Raw genomic sequence first — 22692 nt, forward strand, 5'->3', positions numbered from 1 at the left:
ATGTTGTACGGGGTTACAAAATACTCAGAACGGTTCATTGAAAAAGTAATTGCACACAGTTTCCACATAATGGAATGATCAGGTAAAATGAAGAGGTAATCAAGCATGGAGTCAACTGGATATTTTGCAGAATATGAAAAGGTTTAAAGATGAATTGATAAGAGGACAACAGGAGACTAATCTAATATCTGTCACCTTCAACTGATCAGTTCTGCAAGTAGAATCAATATATCTGTGCAAACGTACTGTAATATGCACCTCTCATTTTATACTATGACATGTTGTATGTCTGCTTTAATCATCCGCGTGATTCCCATATGTTCTGACTGTCACATGCCTTTATTTCACGGCACCTATTCGGTGTATGTGACAATTAAACATCTTCCTTTATTTCCACCAGAAATAAAGATAGGAAAGTCATTGAAAATATACTGTACTTGTAAAATGATGTATAATCTCCTCATGGGATGTCAGTGGCCTATGAAAACCCCATGGCTAAGGTTAGTTGATGCTATGCTATACAGTATGTATATAATAATCTAGACTGAGATCGCCAAAGGTCTGTGGTTGGCAGCATCAAGGTCATTCAGGGCACCATATCATATCTAGAGAAGTATATGGCGTAACTCCAAGTGCTTTCTAGAAGCAGCAATAGAAGCCATTTCTTGGAATTTCCTGGAATCTAAAAAATCACAGGAGTCTAATCGCGTAATACTTGCATACGGCGATCAATTCTTTACAAGATGTGGACGTGCTAAGTTCATACGCCACACATGAGATCAGATCATTCGTGCGATGTGAAGATCAGTGGATCTGTATAGAATGTGCTGCTCAGAATTGATCTTGTAAATGGGGAAATCTTTGCTTTGGTTTGCTGTAATGATCTCGACTGAGGTCACCGTTCTGGGTCGCGGCACATCTGGGCGCAAAATTAGGTCATTTACGCTAAGCGATGTTAAGAGAACCCCCACATTACATCCGTCAACAAAATGAGGCGGACATAATAGACACATTACTCCGGCCTGAGCGACATTTATCTTTATTCAGCCACGACTCTATTACGTAGCCTTGTAATGGCTAGAATGAAAAGGTCACAACAGCATGAGTTATACCATTTTATATTACAGCCCAGTTTAAGATAGTACTTACCTGGTATGGATTAACTAGGAAACTATGGTAAAAGGGGTCATTTCTGATACTTACCTGAAAAAATTCACCACAATTGGTAACTAACTACCTGGTACCAAACGGTAGTGATCCTTGAGCCAGTTAATCCGAAATTAACTGAAATCTTACTATGGAATTAAGTGATTACTGTTATACTATAGAAAGTAATTGAATATATAATAACAGCAATTTCGAAGTATCTACCTGGTAAACCTGTTAGGTAAGCAGTGGTCTATGAAGAAAAACGATACCAGGTATACTTTCATTCGTCCTTCAGATGAGATGAAGCTGTTTAAGTGAGGCAAAGCCGCTTCCCATCTGCCCATATGATTGCAGTTGTTACATGACAAAAGGTGATGCTGCTGGGGGGTTTTTTTGCCAGAGAGAGAGCTCAAAGTTGAAGCACTTCCGTGATGGAAATGTCTCAGCGGCTCTACAGCTTTGTAAATAAAGTAACCCGTTCCCATTCACTGAGATGATCCTTGACAACAGGGGTATACCGTATGTGAATTTGGTTTCAGTGTTTTTCTTGGCGCCTCTAAAAATCAATGGTGTCATCCTCTCTCCGAGTATTTTGGTGCGTAGGTGCACGCGTTATGTGAGTGAGAGAGTGTGTATGTGCCCATAAGTTGAGAGTTCAGGCCTATTAGTTTAGAGTAGGCTATACATGTGTGTAGTTACAGCACATGCAATATTTATGTCTCCGCCTCCGGATGTTGGGGCTTAAGAGAACGGGAGAGTCTGTATTATGTGCCTACATGTTGAGAATACATGTGCAGATACCTATGAGTTAAGAGTATGCTGCATGTGTATATGCTTAATGCCATATGAATGTGTGTGTATTGTGTGTTTTGACTTTTGTGTGCTTCAGAGAGAGAAATGTGTGAGTGGATGTGGGTATGTTTGTTTCGGTGTGTGTTGATGTCTTATCATCATGATACTGTATGTGTAATGTCCTCCTGAGCTGCACAATTCTTTCCCCCAGTCTCCTAAAATTACTTTGCTGCAGATTGGACAGTGAGAGAAGAGAGATAATGACAAACCCTATTTGAATCCACTCGCCCCAAAGCTCTCCAGGTTAACACGCACTGAGAAATGACCAGAATCTCCACACAATCTAAAAGCCAACAGCACAGAGCTATGTGTTCAAGGGAACTTCGCTACACACACAATCCACTGTGCAGTGTTTTATGTATCTCTGCCATTGTTTCTGAAGACACATGTGCCAGGGTTTACATTTAGTACACTAGAAGTGAATGAAAATTAGAGAAGAATTCTTGTCATGTACTTTAATGTAATTTCTGTCTGATTGCACTGTAAGTGCAGCATATGAAAAGCCTGATAGACAATTTGATCATTTGTGATAATGGATGACAAATGTTTTAGTGAATAGCTAGAAGGAGAGCGAGGTAAAGGAGGAAGCCTATTGTGATTGACAATGGCTGACTTGCTGTAGCATGCTTGTTTTATTGTTAGTATGATTGATTGACAGGCTTGGTTGTCAGATACTCATGCTTTATAGATGTGTGTGTGTGTGGGGTGGGGGGGGGGGGGGGTGGGGGGTGCGTGTGTATGTAGGTATGCATGTGTGCGAACATTTGTATTCTATTCACAATATGAGGATCTGCCAGGTTTCAACTGAGATTTGGCATGGCACTCGCTGCCTCTGGAGCTATCCATTGTGAGCGAGAAAACCATAAAAGCTGTGATCTTAATTACCTACGGTGAAACACGGAGAGGCAGGGGGACAAAGAGGAATGCCTAGCTTTGTTCCAATAATCTAAACCTCTCATCCATTATCCATTCCTTTCCCCCTCTTCATCGCCCCTGAAAACACCTCAAAGCCATGAGGAATATCCCAAAATCGAACCAGTCCTAGCCATAAAGACGTACAGTTCCAGACATTGTTTTATCTACATGAACATTTCAGTCTTTTAGCAGACGCTCTTATCCAGAGCGACTTACAGTTAGCGCATTCATCTTAAGATAGCTAGGTGGGACAACCACTTACAGTGCATTCGAGAAGTATTCAGACCCCTTGATGTTTTTCACATTTTGTTACATTACAGCCTTATTCTAAAATGGATTCAATTGTTTTTTCCCCCCCTCATCAATCGACACACAATACCCCATAATGACAATGCAAAAACAGGTTAGTAGACATTTTCTACATGTATTAAAAATACAAATGTAAAAGATTTTCATAGATATTCAGACTGTTTCCTCAGTACTTTGTTGGAGCACCTTTGGCAGCGATTACAGCCTTCTTGGATATGACACTACAACTTTGGCACACCTGTATTTGGGGAGTTTCTCCCATTCTTCTCTGCAGATCCTCTCAAGCTCTGTCAGGTTGGATGGGGAGCGCCGCTGCACAGCTATTTCCAGGTCTCTCCAGAGATGTTTGATCTGGTTCAAGTCTGGGCTCTGGCTGAACCACTCAAGGACATTCAGAGACTTTTCCCGAAGCCACTCCTGCATTGTCTTGGCTGTGTGCTTAGGGTCGTTGTCCTGTTGGAAGGTCATCCTTCGCCCCAGTCTGAGGTCCTGAGCGTTCTGGAGAAGGTTTTCATCAAGGATCTCTCTGTACTTTGCTTCGTTCATCTTTCCCTCGATCCTGACTAGTCTCCCAGTCCCTGATGCTGAAAAACATCCCCACAGCATGATGCTGCCACTACCATGCTTCACCGTAGGGATGGTACCAGGTTTCCTCCACATGTGACACTTGGCATTCAGGTCAAATTGTTCAATCTTGGTTTCATCAGACCAGAGAATCTTGTTTCTCATGGTCTGCGAGTCCTTTAGGTTGTCATGTGCCTTTTACTGAGGAGTGGCTTATGTCTGACAACTCTACGATTAAGGCCTGATTGGTGGAGTGCTGAATAGATGGTTGTTCTTCTGGAAGGTTCTCCTGTGTCCACAGAGGAACTCTATTGGATTCTTGGTCACCTCCCTGACCTACGACTTCTCCCCCGATTGCTCAGTTTGGCTGGCCGGCCAGCACTAGGAAGTGTTGCTTCCAAACTTCTTCCATTTAAGAATGATGGTGCACTGTGTTCTTGAGGACCTTCAATGCTGCATATATTTTTTGGTAACCTTCCACAGTGCTGTCTCGGAGCTTTACGGACAATTCCTTCGACCTCCTCGCTTGGTTTTTGCTCTGACATGCACTGTCAACTGTGGGACTATATATAGAGAGGTGTGTGCCTTTCCAAAACAGGATGTACCTGAGCTCAATTCTGAGTCTCATAGCAAAGTGTCTTATGTACTTATGTAAATAAGGTATTTCTGTTTTTTATTTGTAATAAATTAGCAAACATTTCTAAAAACCTGTTTCCGCTTTGTCATTATGGGGTATTGTGTGTAGATTGATGAGGGAAATATATTTAATCGATTTTAGAACAAAATGTGGGAAAAGTCAAGGGGTCTGAATACTTTCTGAATGCATTGTATCTCTGTGGTCCTAGCTATCATCTGTCAGTTGGTTTGAGTGAAAACGTAGACAGAGGTATAAAGGTAGAAATGTGAAGTGCAGTGGCAGACTGAGTAAAGAGAAAGACAGGAGGGTGAAGTCAAGAAAAAAAGAGAATACACAGAGTCTGAAACCTCAAAGGCCCATTGTAGTCAGCTAAAAACCGAAGCGAGTGCAACAGCATCAAAGGGAAAGCAACATATGCGCAGGTAACCGAGAATCAAACATGCACAGGGGGAGGTAGGTGGGCAGGGGAGAGGAGACAGAGGCGGGTGTTTCAGACGATTTTGTTTGCTTTTAAGGTGGAAAGCGTATCTGACAGTAATAACAATAGGAGCATGAATCAGCGTCATTATTGAAGGTGAGTCTTGGAACGGTGTGCTCTATGCGCTTCACATTAGTCCAATGTGGTGCAGTCAATGTCAGCCTTTTGTGCGCCAGGATTCTCCTCGCCCCGGCCACCGTTAATAGCTGTTGTTTACCTAAGCCATCGCTCTTGCCCGGGCATGATGTCACACATTGGCCAGAGAGAAGAGAGAGAGGAGACTCTCTAGAGCGAGGTTATGGAGAGAGGTAACACCCACAGAAACATATAGCTAGAAACTGACACACACACACACACACACGCACACACACACACACACACACACACACACACACACACACACACACAAACAAGCAATATACAGGATGGACACCTATCAAGTATACTAGAAACATGTTTGCGTGGACACATAGCTATATACAGTACAAATCGATGCCAACCCTGATACAAACAGATCAATACAGTAATGGATATCCCCCCTCGAAAGTTGATGTAAGTCTTCTAACAGTCATCCAGGTAACGCCCAAATCGCTAGACACACTCAAGTATTGCAGGTTCCTTTTCTGGTATCTAGGCTGGACAACTGACTGTCTCCTTTGTGTGAGATCCTTACAGTGAAGATTTCTGCTCTCTGAATTGGTGTTTTCAGCTAGTAAATATTGAGCGAGGATCGTCCGACCCTGGGACCACAGAGAAAAAACTGCCCGCAGTGTAGTTCCAACATTTGACAAGGGTGTGACCATGCTTCACAACAACACACCATTGATCCACAACAGAGACACTATTTTTCTGGTGCAGAAAATTCCAACATACCACCACAAATTATTAAAAGTTTCCCATTAGTGTGTTGTTTTGAGTTACTCGCCCAAACTAACTAGTAGCCTTGTACAGTTAGTTACCTTTCCTACGGGATTATGACTCACTCACTCAACCGCTCAATCACTTACTAACTCGGCTGTCTGTCTGTCATTCCGATAGTCACTCATCCACTCACTAACAAGCTCACCATCTCTATCTCTTACTAAAGCTTTATTACAGATTCTCTAACACATGCACAGTCGCGCACTCACATCCACACAGGCGCACAATCACACATACACACAACCACAGGCAGGCTGACTATCAAAATGACCAAGATGGCATTTTATGTCTCACTCTCCTCCCTCTCTTTTTCCTGTCCCTCCCTCGCTCCCTCTTTTTCACACTGCTGCCGTGGCAACAGAGGACCAGGAGGGAGATGGAGAGGAAGGGAGGGGAGGTGGTGGGAAAAGGAGAGAAATAAGGAGAGAGGATTGGTAAACATTTTATTGGTGTCATGGTCCAGCAATGGTGTGAAGCAGAGACGGGGGGGGGTCTCAGTTTGCACAGTGTCCGTTGCGTAATTCCCCCCACCCGTCGACCAGAGCTAAAAATGGCCTGGCAAGCGATCACTCTGTTTGAAAAACACTGAACAAAAAAGCACCCATACACAAGTGGCTGCAGTGAAGGACAGCGGGTGGAGGCATTATACAACGAAGGCTTACAAAAGCGATTTGTGTGTGTGTGTCTGTATGTCTGTCTGTGTGTCTGTGTGTGTGTGCGCATTTGCACATGTGTGATGATGCAGGTCCTTGTGTGTGTATGCCTGAGCAAGCAGGTAATTATCAGTGTGCAAATATGAGCGAGAGCATGCATTTAATTTAGTTTATGTGTGTGTTAGGAGCTCGAGGGTATCTGTGTGAGTCTGTGTGTCTACTTTGTGTGTGTGTGTGTGTGTGTGTGTGTGTGTGTGTGTGTGTGTGTGTACACTGTATCAGTGCAGGTCTTTTCGTGCGAGACGAGAGACTACAGGTCTCTCTGTCTTTGTAATTAAATGTGAAATTTACTCAGTGCGGCAGGGCTACATAATGTTCCCTCGTCGTGTTCATTACACAAAAAGAAGTCCACCAATCGGGCTGTGAATCGGCAGCTGTGTACAAATAAGAGTGTGTATCCCCGAATACAAAAGGTCTCCTGGAGGCCAACAGAGACTACAACCTCATTAACATGAAGCAAAATCTCACTCCGGTGCCAGAATCCATGAATAAAGTCCATATTTACCTCCCTTATATAACAGGATATCAATTTGCTTCAGTGTATTAGCTCTAAATAGATCTTTATGCACTAGTACTTTGCCAGGAAGTCAAGGCGGCTTCTTAGCAGGTAAACCGATGTTTGCCTAATTATCTGGTTATATACAGTACGTAGGTGTGTTAAAGTGAGTATCTGCTTGGATTTGTGACCTGTTCCAAACGCAAGTTCATACTAGCGAAGCAGAAATAGTACACTGAATGACTGACTGGTTGAGTATTATGCAGGGACAGTGTGTATTGACGAAGCATACTTGCCCTTACACTGCACTGCATGTTCTCCCCAGGGGGTAATTATTAGGCAGGTCCCTCTCTACACTGCTCTCCATTCAGTGAGTCGAGTAGTGTTGCTGAAGAAAGGGCCCGTTTCAGGATCAGCCTATTGATTTGCTTTGCAAATCCACCACCGCAGGCTAGTCCCATGTGTGTCTTTCTGACTGCTCTGTAGTTATACGCCTGAGTCGGTGTGTATGTATCGTAGACAATGCCCTACTTTACGCCTGGTTTGACAATAGCTGGTGGATGGAGGGGGACAGTGCAGAATCTCAATGAACAATCGCATGTTGCCCGTGTCTATGATTCAGCATTTCAGCCCCCTCCCCATCCTTCTCATCCCCCTGTCCTGCCTCCCAACAGGCAGGTTCCCTGGGGACATGATCCGAGAACTCCCCCCCCCAGGCCTTCACCCTGTTTGATCAGAGGTGGCTAGCGCTCTCTGCCTGTCAGACCGGTGGTTTAGCATTACGCTACACAGGGCCATATGCTCACATGAAAGAGGGAGACAGGAAGGGAGGGGGCAGAGAAAGAATAGGAGGGGAGGAGAAGGTAGCCTTAGGGAGGATGGGGAGTGAATGAAAGAACTGGAAAAAGACTGCAAAAAGAGGGAGATAAGAGATAAGCAAGTGTCCACTTGTTCAGAAGGATTGCTCTGAAATTGCTACCTGTTGTGGCCAGTTATTGTGACCCATATATCACCCGTGGGTTGTTTTGTCTACGGCCTCTTTTTGAAAGGCCATGTTTTTCAAATGAGCTAATGACATCTGAAAGACAGGTGTGAAGGATATTGGAGGTTCGAGAGAGGTTGAGAATGGGAATTCTTTGGAATCGAATCAAAATGCGACCTCAAAACGACTTGAGAAAAGACTTCAAAGAAAGCTTTCAGTTAACGCTATAGTTCTTTTCACAATGATGTGTAGTTTCTCATTACTCCGAACAATGAAATGGAATGATGGTTGGTGATTTTCTACCTCACTCCTGGTTTCTATGGCAACGTCGGTGGCTCCTGCTGCATAAAAAAAAAAAAAAACACGACGGAAGTCAAATACTAGATTATCCCGTTTTCGTAGATTCATGAAAAAGACAGATTTAATCAACTGTATGTTTAAAACCTAACTGTATGTCTTTGTACAGCCTGTTTACATTTGTAAGGCGTAATCTAAAGAAGTAGAGCGGTTTCATGGCCTTTGACCTCTTAGTTAATGGCCGTCGATGATAAGTCAGAAGAAAGTCAAGGAACAACAGCGGTGGTGTTCGACATAATTTCACCGAATAACATTCTCTCATTTTTCAGATAAGCAACACAATATACTCAAATGCAATGCCATGAAACCCAAAATATCTGTATTAAATACAGTACTTTGATATAGACGCTAAAATCACACTGCACAGCACGCTTCGCATCATTCTACTGCACACGCTCAGTGTGATCCTAGCGCATAGGTGTGACTTCATCATGTGCACCTGCTCAGTATGATTGGTCTGATGACGGGTAACTACCGGTAACGCAGGGACAACGGAACAATATTTTAACAGGTGGTGCGGGACCTCCTATGTGCCTGAACACATTTCTTTATGGGCATAAAGGTAAAGACATGTACTGTAAAAATGTATGACCTTTTAATGTGGCAGGAAGACAACCAGGCATGATGTTTTCATCTGATTGTCAAACAAATCACTTCAAAAGGTAGGCTGCCTGCACATGTTTCGATCCACTCTACAGTGATTCCAGCATCTAAAACAATGTACTGTACACCTGCAATTTGATGCATGCAAAGTGTAATGACATTCAGTGATTGTCATTAGAGACACTTGTAGCCTGAAGTCATTGACGTGTCCCACACTTTCTGCACGTGTCACGGTCCGGCCATTCATCTCTGCCTACTCAGGCCACTTTCACCCCTATTTTAGATGTTTTTCAACATACAAAAAAAACCAAAACATTTGGTAAGCTATTTGTTAGCCAACTTAGTCTGTAATTCGATAGGCCTGCAGCTTCTCTTCTGTCATTACTCGTTGCCCAAGAAGAAGACAAAAATCCAGAACATTGGAATAAATTGAATCAATAATAAACTGAATCTAGTTGACAAAGTTTTCTCTGTAACACTTTATTTTGATTGTCCATCTGTAGATGCTCTACTGACTATCTGCAGTAACATTTCAACGAATGATCTACTAACCCTAAACCTAGCCCTAACCTTAACCCTTATCCTAACCTTAAACTTAACCCATTTTTTTTATTTAATTTTTTTATTTATTTCACCTTTATTTAACCAGGTGGGCCGGTTGAGAACAAGTTCTCATTTACAACTGAGACCTGGCCAAGATAAAGCAAAGCAGTGAGACAAAAAACAACAACACAGAGTTACACATGGGATAAACAAAAGTACAGTCAATAACACAATAGAAAAATCTATATACAGTGTGTGCAAATGGAGTAAGATTAGGGAGGTAAGGCAATAAATAGGCCATAGTGGCGAAATAATTACAATTTAGCATTAACACCCATACCCTAACCCAAACCGTAACCCTTACCCTAAAACACCATAAAACAGTGGAATGTCCAAATGATATCAGTTTGACCGTTTTCAAAGAAATGAAAATCTGTGAAAACGATCCCAAATGAATCTGATAAGATTTCATTTCATCTTGGATGGATATTTTCTGTGGTTGAAATAGCCTACTGTCAGCTTTTATGTTGTAGACAAAGACGGCACGTTTGCACGGTCACTAACTGCATTCGCATTCTCTGAAGATGCTGAAATAAATAAATCATGTTTTTCCACTCCTATTCCAGAGACAAAATCAACATTTGTTGTAAAATTTTACTGCAAGCAATACTATGATATTAGGCTACATGTGAGAGCTATAGGCCGACAGCCAGCGTCCACATTTCAGTTACTACGTTAGGCTAAAAATTCTGTGTCCAAATATGTATTTTTTTTGTTCAGAGGAGAGGCTTCCGTACCCCCTGTCTCTGGAGGGACCCTTTAATGTGACGAGTCATTATGGATTATCTATAACAAAGGCCACCCAGGAGACACCATGGCAGACGGTCGCCATGTCAGGGGAATCACTAAATATAGAGTTTAGTTTTGCTTCAATTTGATATCGCTATGGCTGACGCCACAGTAATTACACCTTTGCATGAATCAACTAGTTATAAATAAATGTATGTATATTCTTGTACATGTATGTACAGGTAACTGCCAAAATAAAGGAAACACAAGCATAGCGTCTTAATAGGGCGTTGGGGCCACCACACTAGCCGCCAGAACAGTTTCAATGCGCTTTAGCATTGATTCTACAAGTGTCTGGAACTCTATTGGAGGGATGTCAAGTCACATGTGCCTAATACGACCGTGAAATGCTGCTGTGGCACCATTCTTCCACGAGAAATTCCATCTTTTGGTGTTTTGTTGATCGTGGTGGAAAACGCTGTCTCAGGTGCCGCTCCAGAATCTCCCATGTGTTCAACTGGGTTGAGATCTAGTGACACGCACGCACACACACACACGTGGCCCACAGCACGATGGTATGTTAACTGCTTAATTAACTCAGGAACCACACCTGCGTGGAAGCACCTGCTTTCAATACACTTTGTAACCCTCATTTACTCAAGCGTTTCCATTCAAGACTCCTATGAATCACTGGTTGTAATTTCCATTCTGCCTGCGCTCATTTTATAAACCATCTTGTCGGTTAGACTGGCATGTGTAAACAGTCAGTGGAGATTTAGCTAACCACTGAGGATTACGTTGGATATAAGGCGTCTTTTGTTCTTCAGCACAGGTGGTAGTTAGACCAATTACATGAACAAGAGGAGCCGGGGAGGAGGTCATTGCCAAAAAGTGTGTTAAAATATATATCATAGAGCTACCTCTGCCTTAATGTCAACAGGTTATATCTGCCTTCCAGCTAATGTCTTCCACTTCAAACAAAACATCAAAAAAATATCCTAAACCGATACGTTTCTTCTCTTGACCTCTAGTTGTGGGAAGGCTGCGAAAGACATCCCTTCTTAGAGCGCCAAACATTACTCATCCCACCTCTCCGTCGACTCGAAACATCTCGATGTTTCTCATCGTTGTGTTCCGTTCGATTGAAATGTGGATAACTGTCAGTTTGGGGGAAAAAATGGGATGCTTGGCCAATCAGCCTTTTGTTTTGCAGCCTGTGGCCCAAGGCGTCCCGGAGAGCAGTTGTGGTGAGACTGAATGCACAGTTGGCTATAGACAGCATCTGGAGATGGCTGGGTTGAGGGCTAAATGCGAGCGACGGGCTGGTGTTGGGATGGTCTCCAATGGCCCGTGTCGCTCCAGCTGTCACTCAGTACCCCCAGGACTCTCTGCTCACACCTTGTCATCTCCTCCGTTACTCAGAGAGAGAGAGAGAGAGAGAGAGAGAGAGAGAGAGAGAGAGAGAGAGAGAGAGAGAGAGAGAGAGAGAGAGAGAGAGAGAGAGAGAGAGAGAGAGAGAGAGAGAGAGAGAGAGAGAGAGAGAGAGAGAGAGAGAGGTGCAAAAGACAGGCGGAAAGATTGAGGGAAAGGCTGATGGAGGAGAAGGGAGAGGGAGCCCATAGGCCTACACAGTCATTGGGAGAGAGAGTTTCAAAGAGAGACAGACGAGGGCTAAGAGAGACAGAGGGTAAGAGAAAGAGACAGTCTTTCTTGGCTGAAAAGACACCGTTTGCAGCCGTCCTTTGATATAGACTAGGTATTCTCAGAATGGAGGAGATTATAAGGGGAACTCGAAACCTGCCAAAGATGACTAACCAAAGCCCCACCTATCATAAAATAAGAATGTACTGAATCAAACAGAGGGGCTATTATCAACACAATTTACAGTATTTCCTAATACGGTGAATAGGATTGTCTGGTTAGTCAATATAGTATTACAGTGTAGTAATAGCGCTTGTTCTAGTGTAGTAGTAATATTACATGTTGTAGTGTAGTAGTAATATTACATGTAGTGTAGTAGTGATATTACATGTTGTAGTGGAGTAGTAATATTACATGTTGTAGTGGAGTAGTAATATTACATGTTGTAGTGTAGTAGTAATATTACATGTTGTAGTGTAGTAGTAATATTACATGTTGTAGTGTAGTAGTAATATTACATGTTGTGGTGTAGTAGTAATATTACATGTTGTAGTGTAGTAGTAATATTACATGTTGTAGTGTAGTAGTAATATTACATGTTGTAGTGTAGTAGTAATATTACATGTTGTAGTGTAGTAGTAATATTACATGTTGTAGTGTAGTAGTAATATTACATGTTGTAGTGTAGTAGTAATATAACATGTTGTAGTGGAGTAGTAATATTACATGTTGTAGTGTAGTAGTAATATTACATGTTGTAGTGTAGTAGTAATATTACTTGTTGTAGTGTAGTAGTAATATTACATGTTGTAGTGGAGTAGTAATATTACATGTTGTAGTGTAGTAGTAATATTACATGTTGTAGTGTAGTAGTAATATTACATGTTGTAGTGTAGTAGTAATATAACATGTTGTAGTGGAGTAGTAATATTACATGTTGTAGTGTAGTAGTAATATTACATGTTGTAGTGTAGTAGTAATATTACATGTTGTAGTGTAGTAGTAATATTACATGTTGTAGTGTAGTAGTAATATTACATGTTGTAGTGTAGTAGTAATATTACATGTTGTAGTAGTAATATAACATGTTGTAGTGGAGTAGTAATATTACATGTTGTAGTGTAGTAGTAATATTACATGTTGTAGTGTAGTAGTAATATTACATGTTGTAGTGTAGTAGTAATATAACATGTTGTAGTGGAGTAGTAATATTACATGTTGTAGTGTAGTAGTAATATTACTTGTTGTAGTGTAGTAGTAATAGCAGTTGTTGTAGTGTAGTAGTAATAGCAGTTGTTGTAATGAAGTAGTAATATTACATGTTGTAGTGGAGTAGTAATATTACATGTTGTAGTGTAGTAGTAATATTACTTGTTGTAGTGTAGTAGTAATAGCAGTTGTTGTAGTGAAGTAGTAATATTACATGTTGTAGTGTAGTAGTAATAGCAGTTGTTGTAGTGTAGTAGTAATAGCAGTTGTTGTAGTGCAGTAGTAGTAGTAGGATTATTATTAGTAGTAGTCTACTGGATCGGCCATTCCATACAATGTGCAGAGTCCAACAATAGCATTAAGCACTTAATTTGGCCGTATTTTGCGAAAGCTCTGCATGTCCTTTGCTTTACACAGTATGCTACAAAGGGCTATGCCTCAATCGCATTACAGACAAAAATCGAGAAACCAAGATGGAAGAGAAAAGCTAGGGATAAGAGAGGATGACATGAGAGATTTAATAGCCTATAATACAATTTATACCAAGACGGATCTGGAATGCAGAAAAGTCAGGCTGTTGGTCTGTGGATCTCAGCTGGGGCCTGTGTTACTGTACTAGCGATATGTCTGAAATTGCGTCTGTATCCACGCTGCTTTACACCTGTAATCCGGCTTTGTATTTGGCAACTGGCTTTGTACCTGTCATCTGCAGGCATTTTGGTAGTAATCTATCTCAAATGCCTCTTATCAGCTTTTTCTCCCTGTAATCTGGCTGGAATGGATATAGTCGGGCCCAAAAATATTGGCCCAAAATATATTTTAAGGACTGTATACAATAAATAATACTAATACTGTGCTATATTCTATATGGTAATTATTTGTTCAAATATTATTTCAGACTCAATTGCTAAGAGAAATTGTTTGAATTTGTTTGACAAGTAATTTATTTTGTTTTCACAAATATAATGGTCAAAATGATTTCAATACCTCACCTTGTGTGGATCACGGCACTGAGCCTTTATCGAAAATGTTTTATGAGATTGGAGAACACATCGGAATGGATCTTAGACCATTCCTCCTTACAGAATCTTTCCAGATCCTTGATATCCTTTGTCTGTGTTTTATGGAGTGCCCTCTTCAATTCAAACCACATATTTTTTTTATGGGGTTCAAGTCCGGAGACTGAGATGGCCATTGCAAAATGTTGATTTTGCGGTAAATTAGATATTTTTGGGGGTGTAGTTACATGTGTGCTTGGGGTCATTGTCTTTCTAGAAGATCCACTTGTGGATCAACCAGTTTCAACCAATTGTTAGGCTAAAAGTTCCTGGTTCTGGGTAAAAGTCATGATGCCGTTGACCTTTACAAGGGCTCCAGGACCAGTGGAAGCAAAATAGCCCCATAACATCAAAGATCCACCACCATGTTTTCCAATTGGTAGGGGGATCTTTTCTGCATTTCCATATTTCTTTTGATGCTAAACCGACCGCCAGTGTGCATGGCCAAAGAGCTCTATTTTCATGTCATTCAACAAAAGGAAATGCCTGGCATTGGAACTTGGATTGGAGCCGGTGCTATGGACAGCTTGAATAATATATAATTTTTTTTAGGGGGGGGGGGGGGGTAACAGCTTCGTACAAATCTACACATTTTGCCATGGGGCAAAGGGACATATGTGCAGTTTTATAGCCAATCTCATACTATTTTACACATGTTGCAATGAGGCCGAGAGAATGTAGCATTTGTAAAGCTAATTTCCTGCTATTCTACACATTTTGCCATGATGCTGAGAGAAATTATTGCTGTTTTAAAGCAAATTTCCTGCCATGTTGCCATGTGGCAGAGAGAAGAATTAGCAGTTTTAAAGATGATCTCATTCTATTCTACACATGTTGTAATGAGTCTGGGAGAAAATGTTGCTCATTTCCAATTATTTATAAATATTCTTGTTATGGCATATACTATCTGAGCAATTATATTAGTTTAAAATAATATAATTTCTCATTTTTTTGAAGCATACAATAGCTCAGTATTTTACTCATCTTTATGAAGGTTGTCAATAATGACCAACCCCACAGTAGTAGTTCAATTTGTATGCATATGGATTACAGCAAGAGGGAGGCTGATTCATATAAACTCTATTTGAATTTGACAAATCTTTCTTGTCCATTACAGAACAAAATCCCCAACAATTTGCATCGCCTCTTACCAACCGATTACAGTAGTCTAATAAATGTAGATGGCAAGATGTGCCTCAACATTCTGGTTTTAATGATCTTAGAAATGTAGATGGCAAGATATGCCTCAACATTCTGGTTTGAGTGATCTTTTTGAGCAAAGTATAGAATGATGTTGATAGAAACCAATGAGGGTTGATGATGACGCTATTGACGAATGTAAAATGTAAGTGTTATTAATTTTGGGATTTAACACTTTATTCGTTTACTTCAGCATGTCATACTGTAGCATAGAAAAGCTTGTTATAAGGATCACGAATCAACACTGGCCGCAAATAACTCTCCCCCTTCTCTAAAACTCTCTTGCTCCCTCTCTCCCCTCTTTTCACCCATTTCCTCCTCATTCGTGCTCTGTTCCCTCTATGTTAATCTACCGCTTTGTTTTTGATGAATCTCTCTTTCATTACAAATCCCGGCCACCTCTTCCTGCCCGCTCTGTATAACGTTACACGAGGAACCGTATGTCTACATTTCCTGTTTTACAGTAAACATGAAATATTGATATCAGATCGGATCAAACAGACAGTGATGTCCTCTAGTAGGACATTTCAAAAATAACAAAAGCACTGACGGAGAGGGGAGAGGGAGAGAGGAAAAGCGATCCAGGGATTTTTCACTCAGTACTCGCTACCCAGCACCTCGACCGTTTTTTTCCCACCACTATCCGCCCAGCGTAATTCCAGGGAAGGTGTGTGTGTGTCATTATCAAATGCTGTGATTAATGGCAGACTTGGAATTTAGCGGCCAGATATGACCATTTTTGGAAAATTACATTCTGACAGAAAGCAAAAGGAGGACATTATTGCTATGCGAGAGGCAGAAAGCTCTTTAAACTATTTCCTTTACCTCCCATAAATCAAGCCACTCCTGCTTTTTTCTTTGGATGCGGAGAAGAGAGGAGAAGGTGGGGGGGGGGGGGGGGGGTGACATTGGGTAGATTTCCATTAAACACTAGCCAGCCTGTAATGAATCTGAATTGACACATGTTGAGAGAATTAATACAGGTAACGAAGCTTGAGGAAAATGTTTTCCTCTTGATCAGCCTCTCAGAGGATTTGCAATTTACTGCCGGCAGCTCGTTCGAAATTGTACATTTTTTAGTTTTTGTACAGTTGTTACACCGATTGACAAGTCTGTACATTCAGAGGCTGTCTTTACACAAGCAGCCAAATTCCGTTAAAAAAAATAAATAATAATAATTGGTCTTTGGACCAATACGATCAGCTTGGTAAAAGATCTGATGTGAAAAACATCTTATGTTAGTGGTCAAAAGACCAATTAAAAGATCAAAGTTATGCCTGCCTGTGTAAACTCAGTCATATTGGAAGACATGATGATATAAGCCTATATAGTATGAAGCAACGGACATGCTATGCATACTTAGTGAGTAAGTATGTATACTGAGACATATGGTAGGTTTCAATTACACCTGGCTGCCTGGCACATCAAACTGAAAACATTCCCTCTATTTATATGTTGAACAGCTTTGTGATGGCATGGCAAAGCTGCAGTTGCTGAATGCAGAAGCTACTGGTATATCGAGTGACTCGGTCGCTATAGGGACAGCCCGGCGTTCCCAGTGTTTGAAGAAATGGAGGTAATTAAGAGGAAGTCTGTCCTAAGCGACTCCAGAGGAGTTTTTTCCCAGCTCCGCTAATTAACTCCCGACGTAAATGTTTAATGTAGAACAGCGTTCATAAAGCATGCACAAAATGAAAACAACAATAATGCTTCTACCTGACCGGAAGCCCACTGCTAGCTATGGGTTCCCTGCTTTCGCGGAAACAGTCTCAATCCCACTTCCTTTTACATCAACCAATTCCAAGAACGGTGTCCCCTGTCAAATCGCGAGAGAGATAAGGAGAGGGAGAGTGTTCTCTGTCACATACTGTGGAGCATAACTCCAGAGAGCAGAAGAACCTGTCATAGCTCGGGGGCCATTTCGTTTAATTTTAGCAGCACTCTGATTAACTCATATTTGACTTAGCATGGCTCTACTTTTTATAGGAGCAGTGGATGTGGTGAAGGCCCTAGGGGTGTTAGACTGTCATTTGACTCACTGCTGACAGTGAAAGACTGGCAGAGAGCCTACAGCTGCAGGGGGAGAAGGGATGCTGATATTGCATGGTGTAGGTTAACCTAACATTAGATCAGAATTTATAGGGGGGTATTAATGGTTGAATTTGCAATTGCAAAACAGGTCAGCATTTGAATGCACCCCAAATAGCATCCACATGTTATGACCAGATCAGTTAGTGGTATTTTTATGTTCTATAAGGCTTAGAGTCTACTTACTATGTGCATCCCTTGCAGTTAGCTATCTTTATTCTTTGGCCAAGCCTCTGTTAAATGTACCTTCATTTAATGTGTCCCTGTGTAAGGTATTATCTTGTTGTAGATTGTACTGTATCATTTATTTTTTATTTTTACCAGGCTTAGAATCTTTTTGCTATGCACATCCCTTGTAGCTAGCTAGCTCTCTGTGTTCTTTAGCTCGTAGAATTGAGAACGCGGTCTCGGGACCAGTCAAGGTCGTGCAACAGTATATTCCAGCCGTAGAACCTTGTTTTACACGTGTAAGCTTGGTCAAGTTGGACAACAAATTTTGTATTTTTCTCAAACTTGACAAATTTGTATGGCTTTCTGTACTCTCTACACTCAAATTGTATATTGCAGTTACCCTGCTGCCAATATGTAACATATATCCACCCCGCCTTTCCTTCCCATCTACCTCTCCCCCATCTCTCCTTCCAATCTACCTTTCTCCCCCCTCTCTCCTTCTGTCTTTGCTGATGCTGTACTCTCACTCGTTACCCGCTGGTGTGATGTCTCATGTGCTCATCTGCAGCTCAGCGCAGTCAGGCCACAGAGGTCAGCCCTCACCTTCACACTGTAGTAGCAGTGGCTTCTCCTCTGCCTATCCATCCATCCCTCCCTCCCTTTCTCCATGTTTGTGATCGAGCGCTTTGACAAGGATTGGAGTAGAGAAACACATCTACCACAGAGTAAACCTGGAATGAACAGCTGAAGCAACATGGGAAAACCATGCACAGTGCATGTCTTTGGTACATGTATTCATGAACTCTATATTTACAGTACAGCGTACAGTGCAGACAGCTGTACATATACACAGCTGGTACCAATAGTGGAACAACCATTTTTGTCGGAATGTGCAATGCATTAACTAAACCATTTAGTGTCTAGGGTGTTTTCCCTAACCATTTGTATTAGACAATGGACCACAGTTTACGTTCAAGAAGACAGAGAGACATCAAAACCACAATTAGTGGAGTCCATGTAAACAATATAGCTAGTTGCCACCGTTCACCGTCCACTACCCATTCCAAATCAATTTGGCCCCCTCTGTCATTTCTGTTTGTGCCGCATGCGATGATGGTAGCCTACAGTGGCATGCTAGCTGTCAGAAGAAAGCGCAGGGGAAGAGTGTGTACCTGTGTTGAACCCATCCTTCTGTTCGGAGGGAGAAATGTGTTGTGTGTCTGGGGCTATTTGAAAGGATTACCATCTCATTATAGCGTTTGAGTCAGCAAGACGGCTCCGTGATGCCGGCAAAGCAAAACAAAACAGTCTTATCCCCCAGGAACATAATGCTAATATCCTATATTTAGGGAAGGTATTAAGTCTCATTACCCAGCAGACTAACAGTTGATCCGGATCTTTCCTTTGTGACGTTGAGTATTTGTGGGGGCTGTCTTCCGCACATCAGAGTAGCTTATGGCCACTTAAACAGCCTTTTACTTGAAAGACGAAGCGGAGCTAATGTTGACTCGAGCGTTCGTTGAAATTGTAATTTCAGTTTTTAAAACTCTTCAAAATGGACCAAAAACACTTTCAAAGCAGCGGAAATAATGTGAGGTATATTTGTTATCAGGACCATATTGTTTAACACGGTAAAAAGCTATCAGATAAGATTTAATAAGGATAAGAAAACTCCATGTTGATATTTGCCATTTCATTTGAAGGAAAATAACTATTGTTTGTAATCCCCTCTTGGGCAATCTGAAGTTCAAACAATATCAAAGAAAAAACCCACCGGTGTTTTGGTAAACAGCTGAGGGATGGGGCTGGAGAAATGTAACCACTCTCATAGACAGGGCTATGGGTGCAAGAACTCACCATCGATGAGATCAACATCATAGTTTTCACCATGTTCTGTAAAACAAGCTATATTTTGGGTTCTGACGGGGTCCAACAGTTGAACTAAGCTCATGAGTATTTTAGAAAGTATATTCTTTAAGAATCAATGTGCGCAAATGTTCTCTCACTGTCAACTGTGTTTATTTTCAGCAAACTTAACATGTGTAAATATTTGTATGAACATAACAAGATTCAACAACTGAGACATAAACTGAACAAGTTCCACAGACATGTGACTAACAGAAATTGAATAATGTGTCCCTGAAAAAAGGGGGGTCAAAATCAAAAGTAAGTCAGTATCTGGTGTGGCCACCAGCTGCATTAAGTACTGCAGTGCATCTCCTCCTCATGGACTGCACCAGATTTGCCAGTTCTTGTTGTAAGATGTTACCCCACTATTCCACCAAGGCACCTGCAAGTTCCCGGACATTTCTGGTGGGAATGGCCCTAGCCCTCACCCTCCGATCCAACAGGTCCCAGATGTGCTCAACGGGATTGAGATCCAGGCTCTTCGCTGACCATGGCAGAACACTGACATTCCTGTCTTGCAGGAAATCACGCACAGAACGAGCAGTATGGCTGGTGGCATTGTCATGCTGGAGGATCATGTCAGGATGAGCCTGCAGGAAGGGTACCACATGAGAGAGGAGGATGTCTTCCCTGTAACGCACAGCGTTGAGATTGCCTGCAATGACAACAAGCTCAGTCCAATGATGCTGTGACACACCGCCCCAGACCATGATGGACCCTCCAAATCAATCCCCCTCCAGAGTACAGCCCTCGGTGTAACGCTCATTCCTTCAACGATAAACGCGAATCCGACCATCACCCCTAGTGAGACAAAACCATGACTATTGCCAGTCCTGTCTGGTCCAGCGACGGTGGGTTTGTGCCTATAGGCGACGTTGATGCCGGTAATGTCTGGTCAGGACCTACAAGCCCTCAGTTCAGCCTCTCTCAGCCTATTGCGGACAGTCTGAGCACTGATGGAGGGATTGTGCGTTCCTGGTGTATCTTGGGCAGTTGTTGTTGCCATCCTGTACCTGTCCCGCAGGTAGTGGTCTGCCACTACAAGGACGATCAGCTGTCCGTCCTGTCTCCCTGTAACACTGTCTTAGTCGTCTCACAGTACAGACATTGCAATTTATTGCCCTGGCCATATCTGCAGTCCTCATGCCTCCTTGCAGCATGCCTAAGGCACGTTCACGCAGATGAGCAGGGATCCTGGGCATCTTTCTTTTGGTGTTTTTCAGAGTCAGTAGAAAGGCCTCTTTAGTGTCCTAAGTTTTCATAACTGTGACCTTAATTGCCTACCGTCTGTACGCGGTCAGTGTCTTAACGACCGTTCCACAGGTGCATATTCATTAATTGTTTATGGTGCATTGAACAAGCATGGGAAACAGTGTTTAAACCCTTTACAGTGAAGTTATTTGGATTTTTGCTAATTATCTTTGAAAGACAGGGTCCTGAAAAAGGGCTGTTTCTTTTTTTGCTGAGTTCATAATTAATTTAAAAGTAAAAGAATTGATGTAGCATTTGCAGATTGCCTCTTTAAGCTAATGCACCCGGAGGTGCAATGTTTTGTAACAGCAGGCTTGCTACATGACACCACTTACAGCCTACTGGAAGCTCCTAATTAATTAGGATCACTATTTTGTTTATTTCTACCAGGCTCCATTTCCCATTTGCTCCTACAGTCTGTACTGTGTCTATTCCTACTAAATTTTCTGTCACTCAGTACAGCTCTCTCATTCTCTCTCTGTCTGTCTCTCTCTCTCTCTCTCTCTGTCTCTCTCTCTCTCTCTCTCTATAATATCAACTCAATTCTTCTTCTTTATCTATTACCGTTCATCTCGCACTGTCTTGCGCTCCTCAGTCTCTTGCCTTGTCAACCTGTCCTGCTCAACTCTTTCAATTTAAATTACATTTGTCATTGGCAGGAAATATAAACATTTAGCAGGGGTAACAAATCAGACAGTTGACAAAATAACTGACTGTCCAGAGTACAGATGTGAAGTTATGGGATGTGAAGGAACTATATTCGATTTGTTTTACCCCATGGCTACTTCCTGTGTTCAGTTATACCGGCCCTCCCTAAATCTCACTGCTGTAGCTTTAATCTACTTTGAAGATTTTGTCATGCCTCCTCAGCCAATTACATTATTTTCAATACCTAAAGCTCTCTCTCTGTCCATTTTTTTTTTCTCTCTCTCTCTCTCTCTCTCTCTCTCTCTCTCTCTCTCTCTCTCTCTCTCTCTCTCTCTCTCTCTCTATCTATCGCTCTCTCATTGCTTCCACTATTTAATCGCTTTGTGCTCTAGAAGTTTTCCTTGAGTGACTAATTCTGGTAGCCATGTGAGTTTCTATGTGAGTGTGAACTATGTGAATGTGTGCTGCCTCCTTACCTCTGAAATACATGAAGTCCTAAGGAGAATCTCAATTGCATACTCCTAGCATACTCTCTCCTCACCTCCTTAAAACCCATTAGAGGAGAAAGTCAGAGGGGAAGGACCTCTGGCTTTCTCATCCAATGGGTTTTAAGAAGGTGGCGAGGAGAGAGGACGCGAGGAGTATGGAATTGAGATTCTCCCCTAGTCAGGCGGGTATTATGTAATTGAGCTGTTTATTATGTCATGTAGTTGTATATTATCTGTGTTGTAATGAGTCCTCCCGTCCAGCAGGTGGTGGACCAGGCAGCCAGAAGACCATTCCCCATGAGGAGCAGTGGAAGATGCCGGCTCTGCCAGCGCTGCTGCTGTCGATTTACTTCCTCTTCCTGTTGCTGACCATGGCCCCGCTCTCTTTCACCCAGGCTCCCGCCCTCTCCTCCGTCAGAATGGGTGGGTTTCCACTAGTTACCACAACCACAGAGTCAATGGTCTATATCGAAAAAATTCAAGAAAACTAAGGTTATGGTTAGGCATACGGTTAGCAGTGTGGTTAGGGTTAGGTTTAAAATCACATTTTAAGAAGATCAATTGTTAAAAATGAGCATGGTTTATTACTTTGTGGCTGTGGTAACTAGTGACGGCTGAATAGGGATCCCACTGTCATGGCTGACAAGAACAAACACTCCTCAGTGGCTTTACCCACTTTAAAAAAAAAATCATATGTCTTGCCGATTTGATAAATGGGGTTT

General features: G+C 42.0%; 1 protein-coding gene across 1 annotated transcript in view; it reads left to right on the plus strand.

Moving 5' to 3' along the window:
- LOC139391674 (glutamate receptor ionotropic, kainate 5-like) overlaps window positions 1–22692 on the plus strand; it is a 76383-nt gene that overhangs the window by 13679 nt on the left and 40012 nt on the right. Inside the window, exon 2 of the mRNA XM_071139105.1 lies at window positions 22235–22393. Coding sequence (XP_070995206.1) covers window positions 22285–22393 — 109 coding nt within the window. The 5' untranslated portion in view covers window positions 22235–22284. The remainder of the gene's footprint in view (window positions 1–22234; window positions 22394–22692) is intronic.

The sequence above is a fragment of the Oncorhynchus clarkii genome, chromosome 32, assembly GCF_045791955.1.
Source record: "Oncorhynchus clarkii lewisi isolate Uvic-CL-2024 chromosome 32, UVic_Ocla_1.0, whole genome shotgun sequence".
Classification (NCBI taxonomy): Eukaryota; Metazoa; Chordata; class Actinopteri; order Salmoniformes; family Salmonidae; genus Oncorhynchus; species Oncorhynchus clarkii.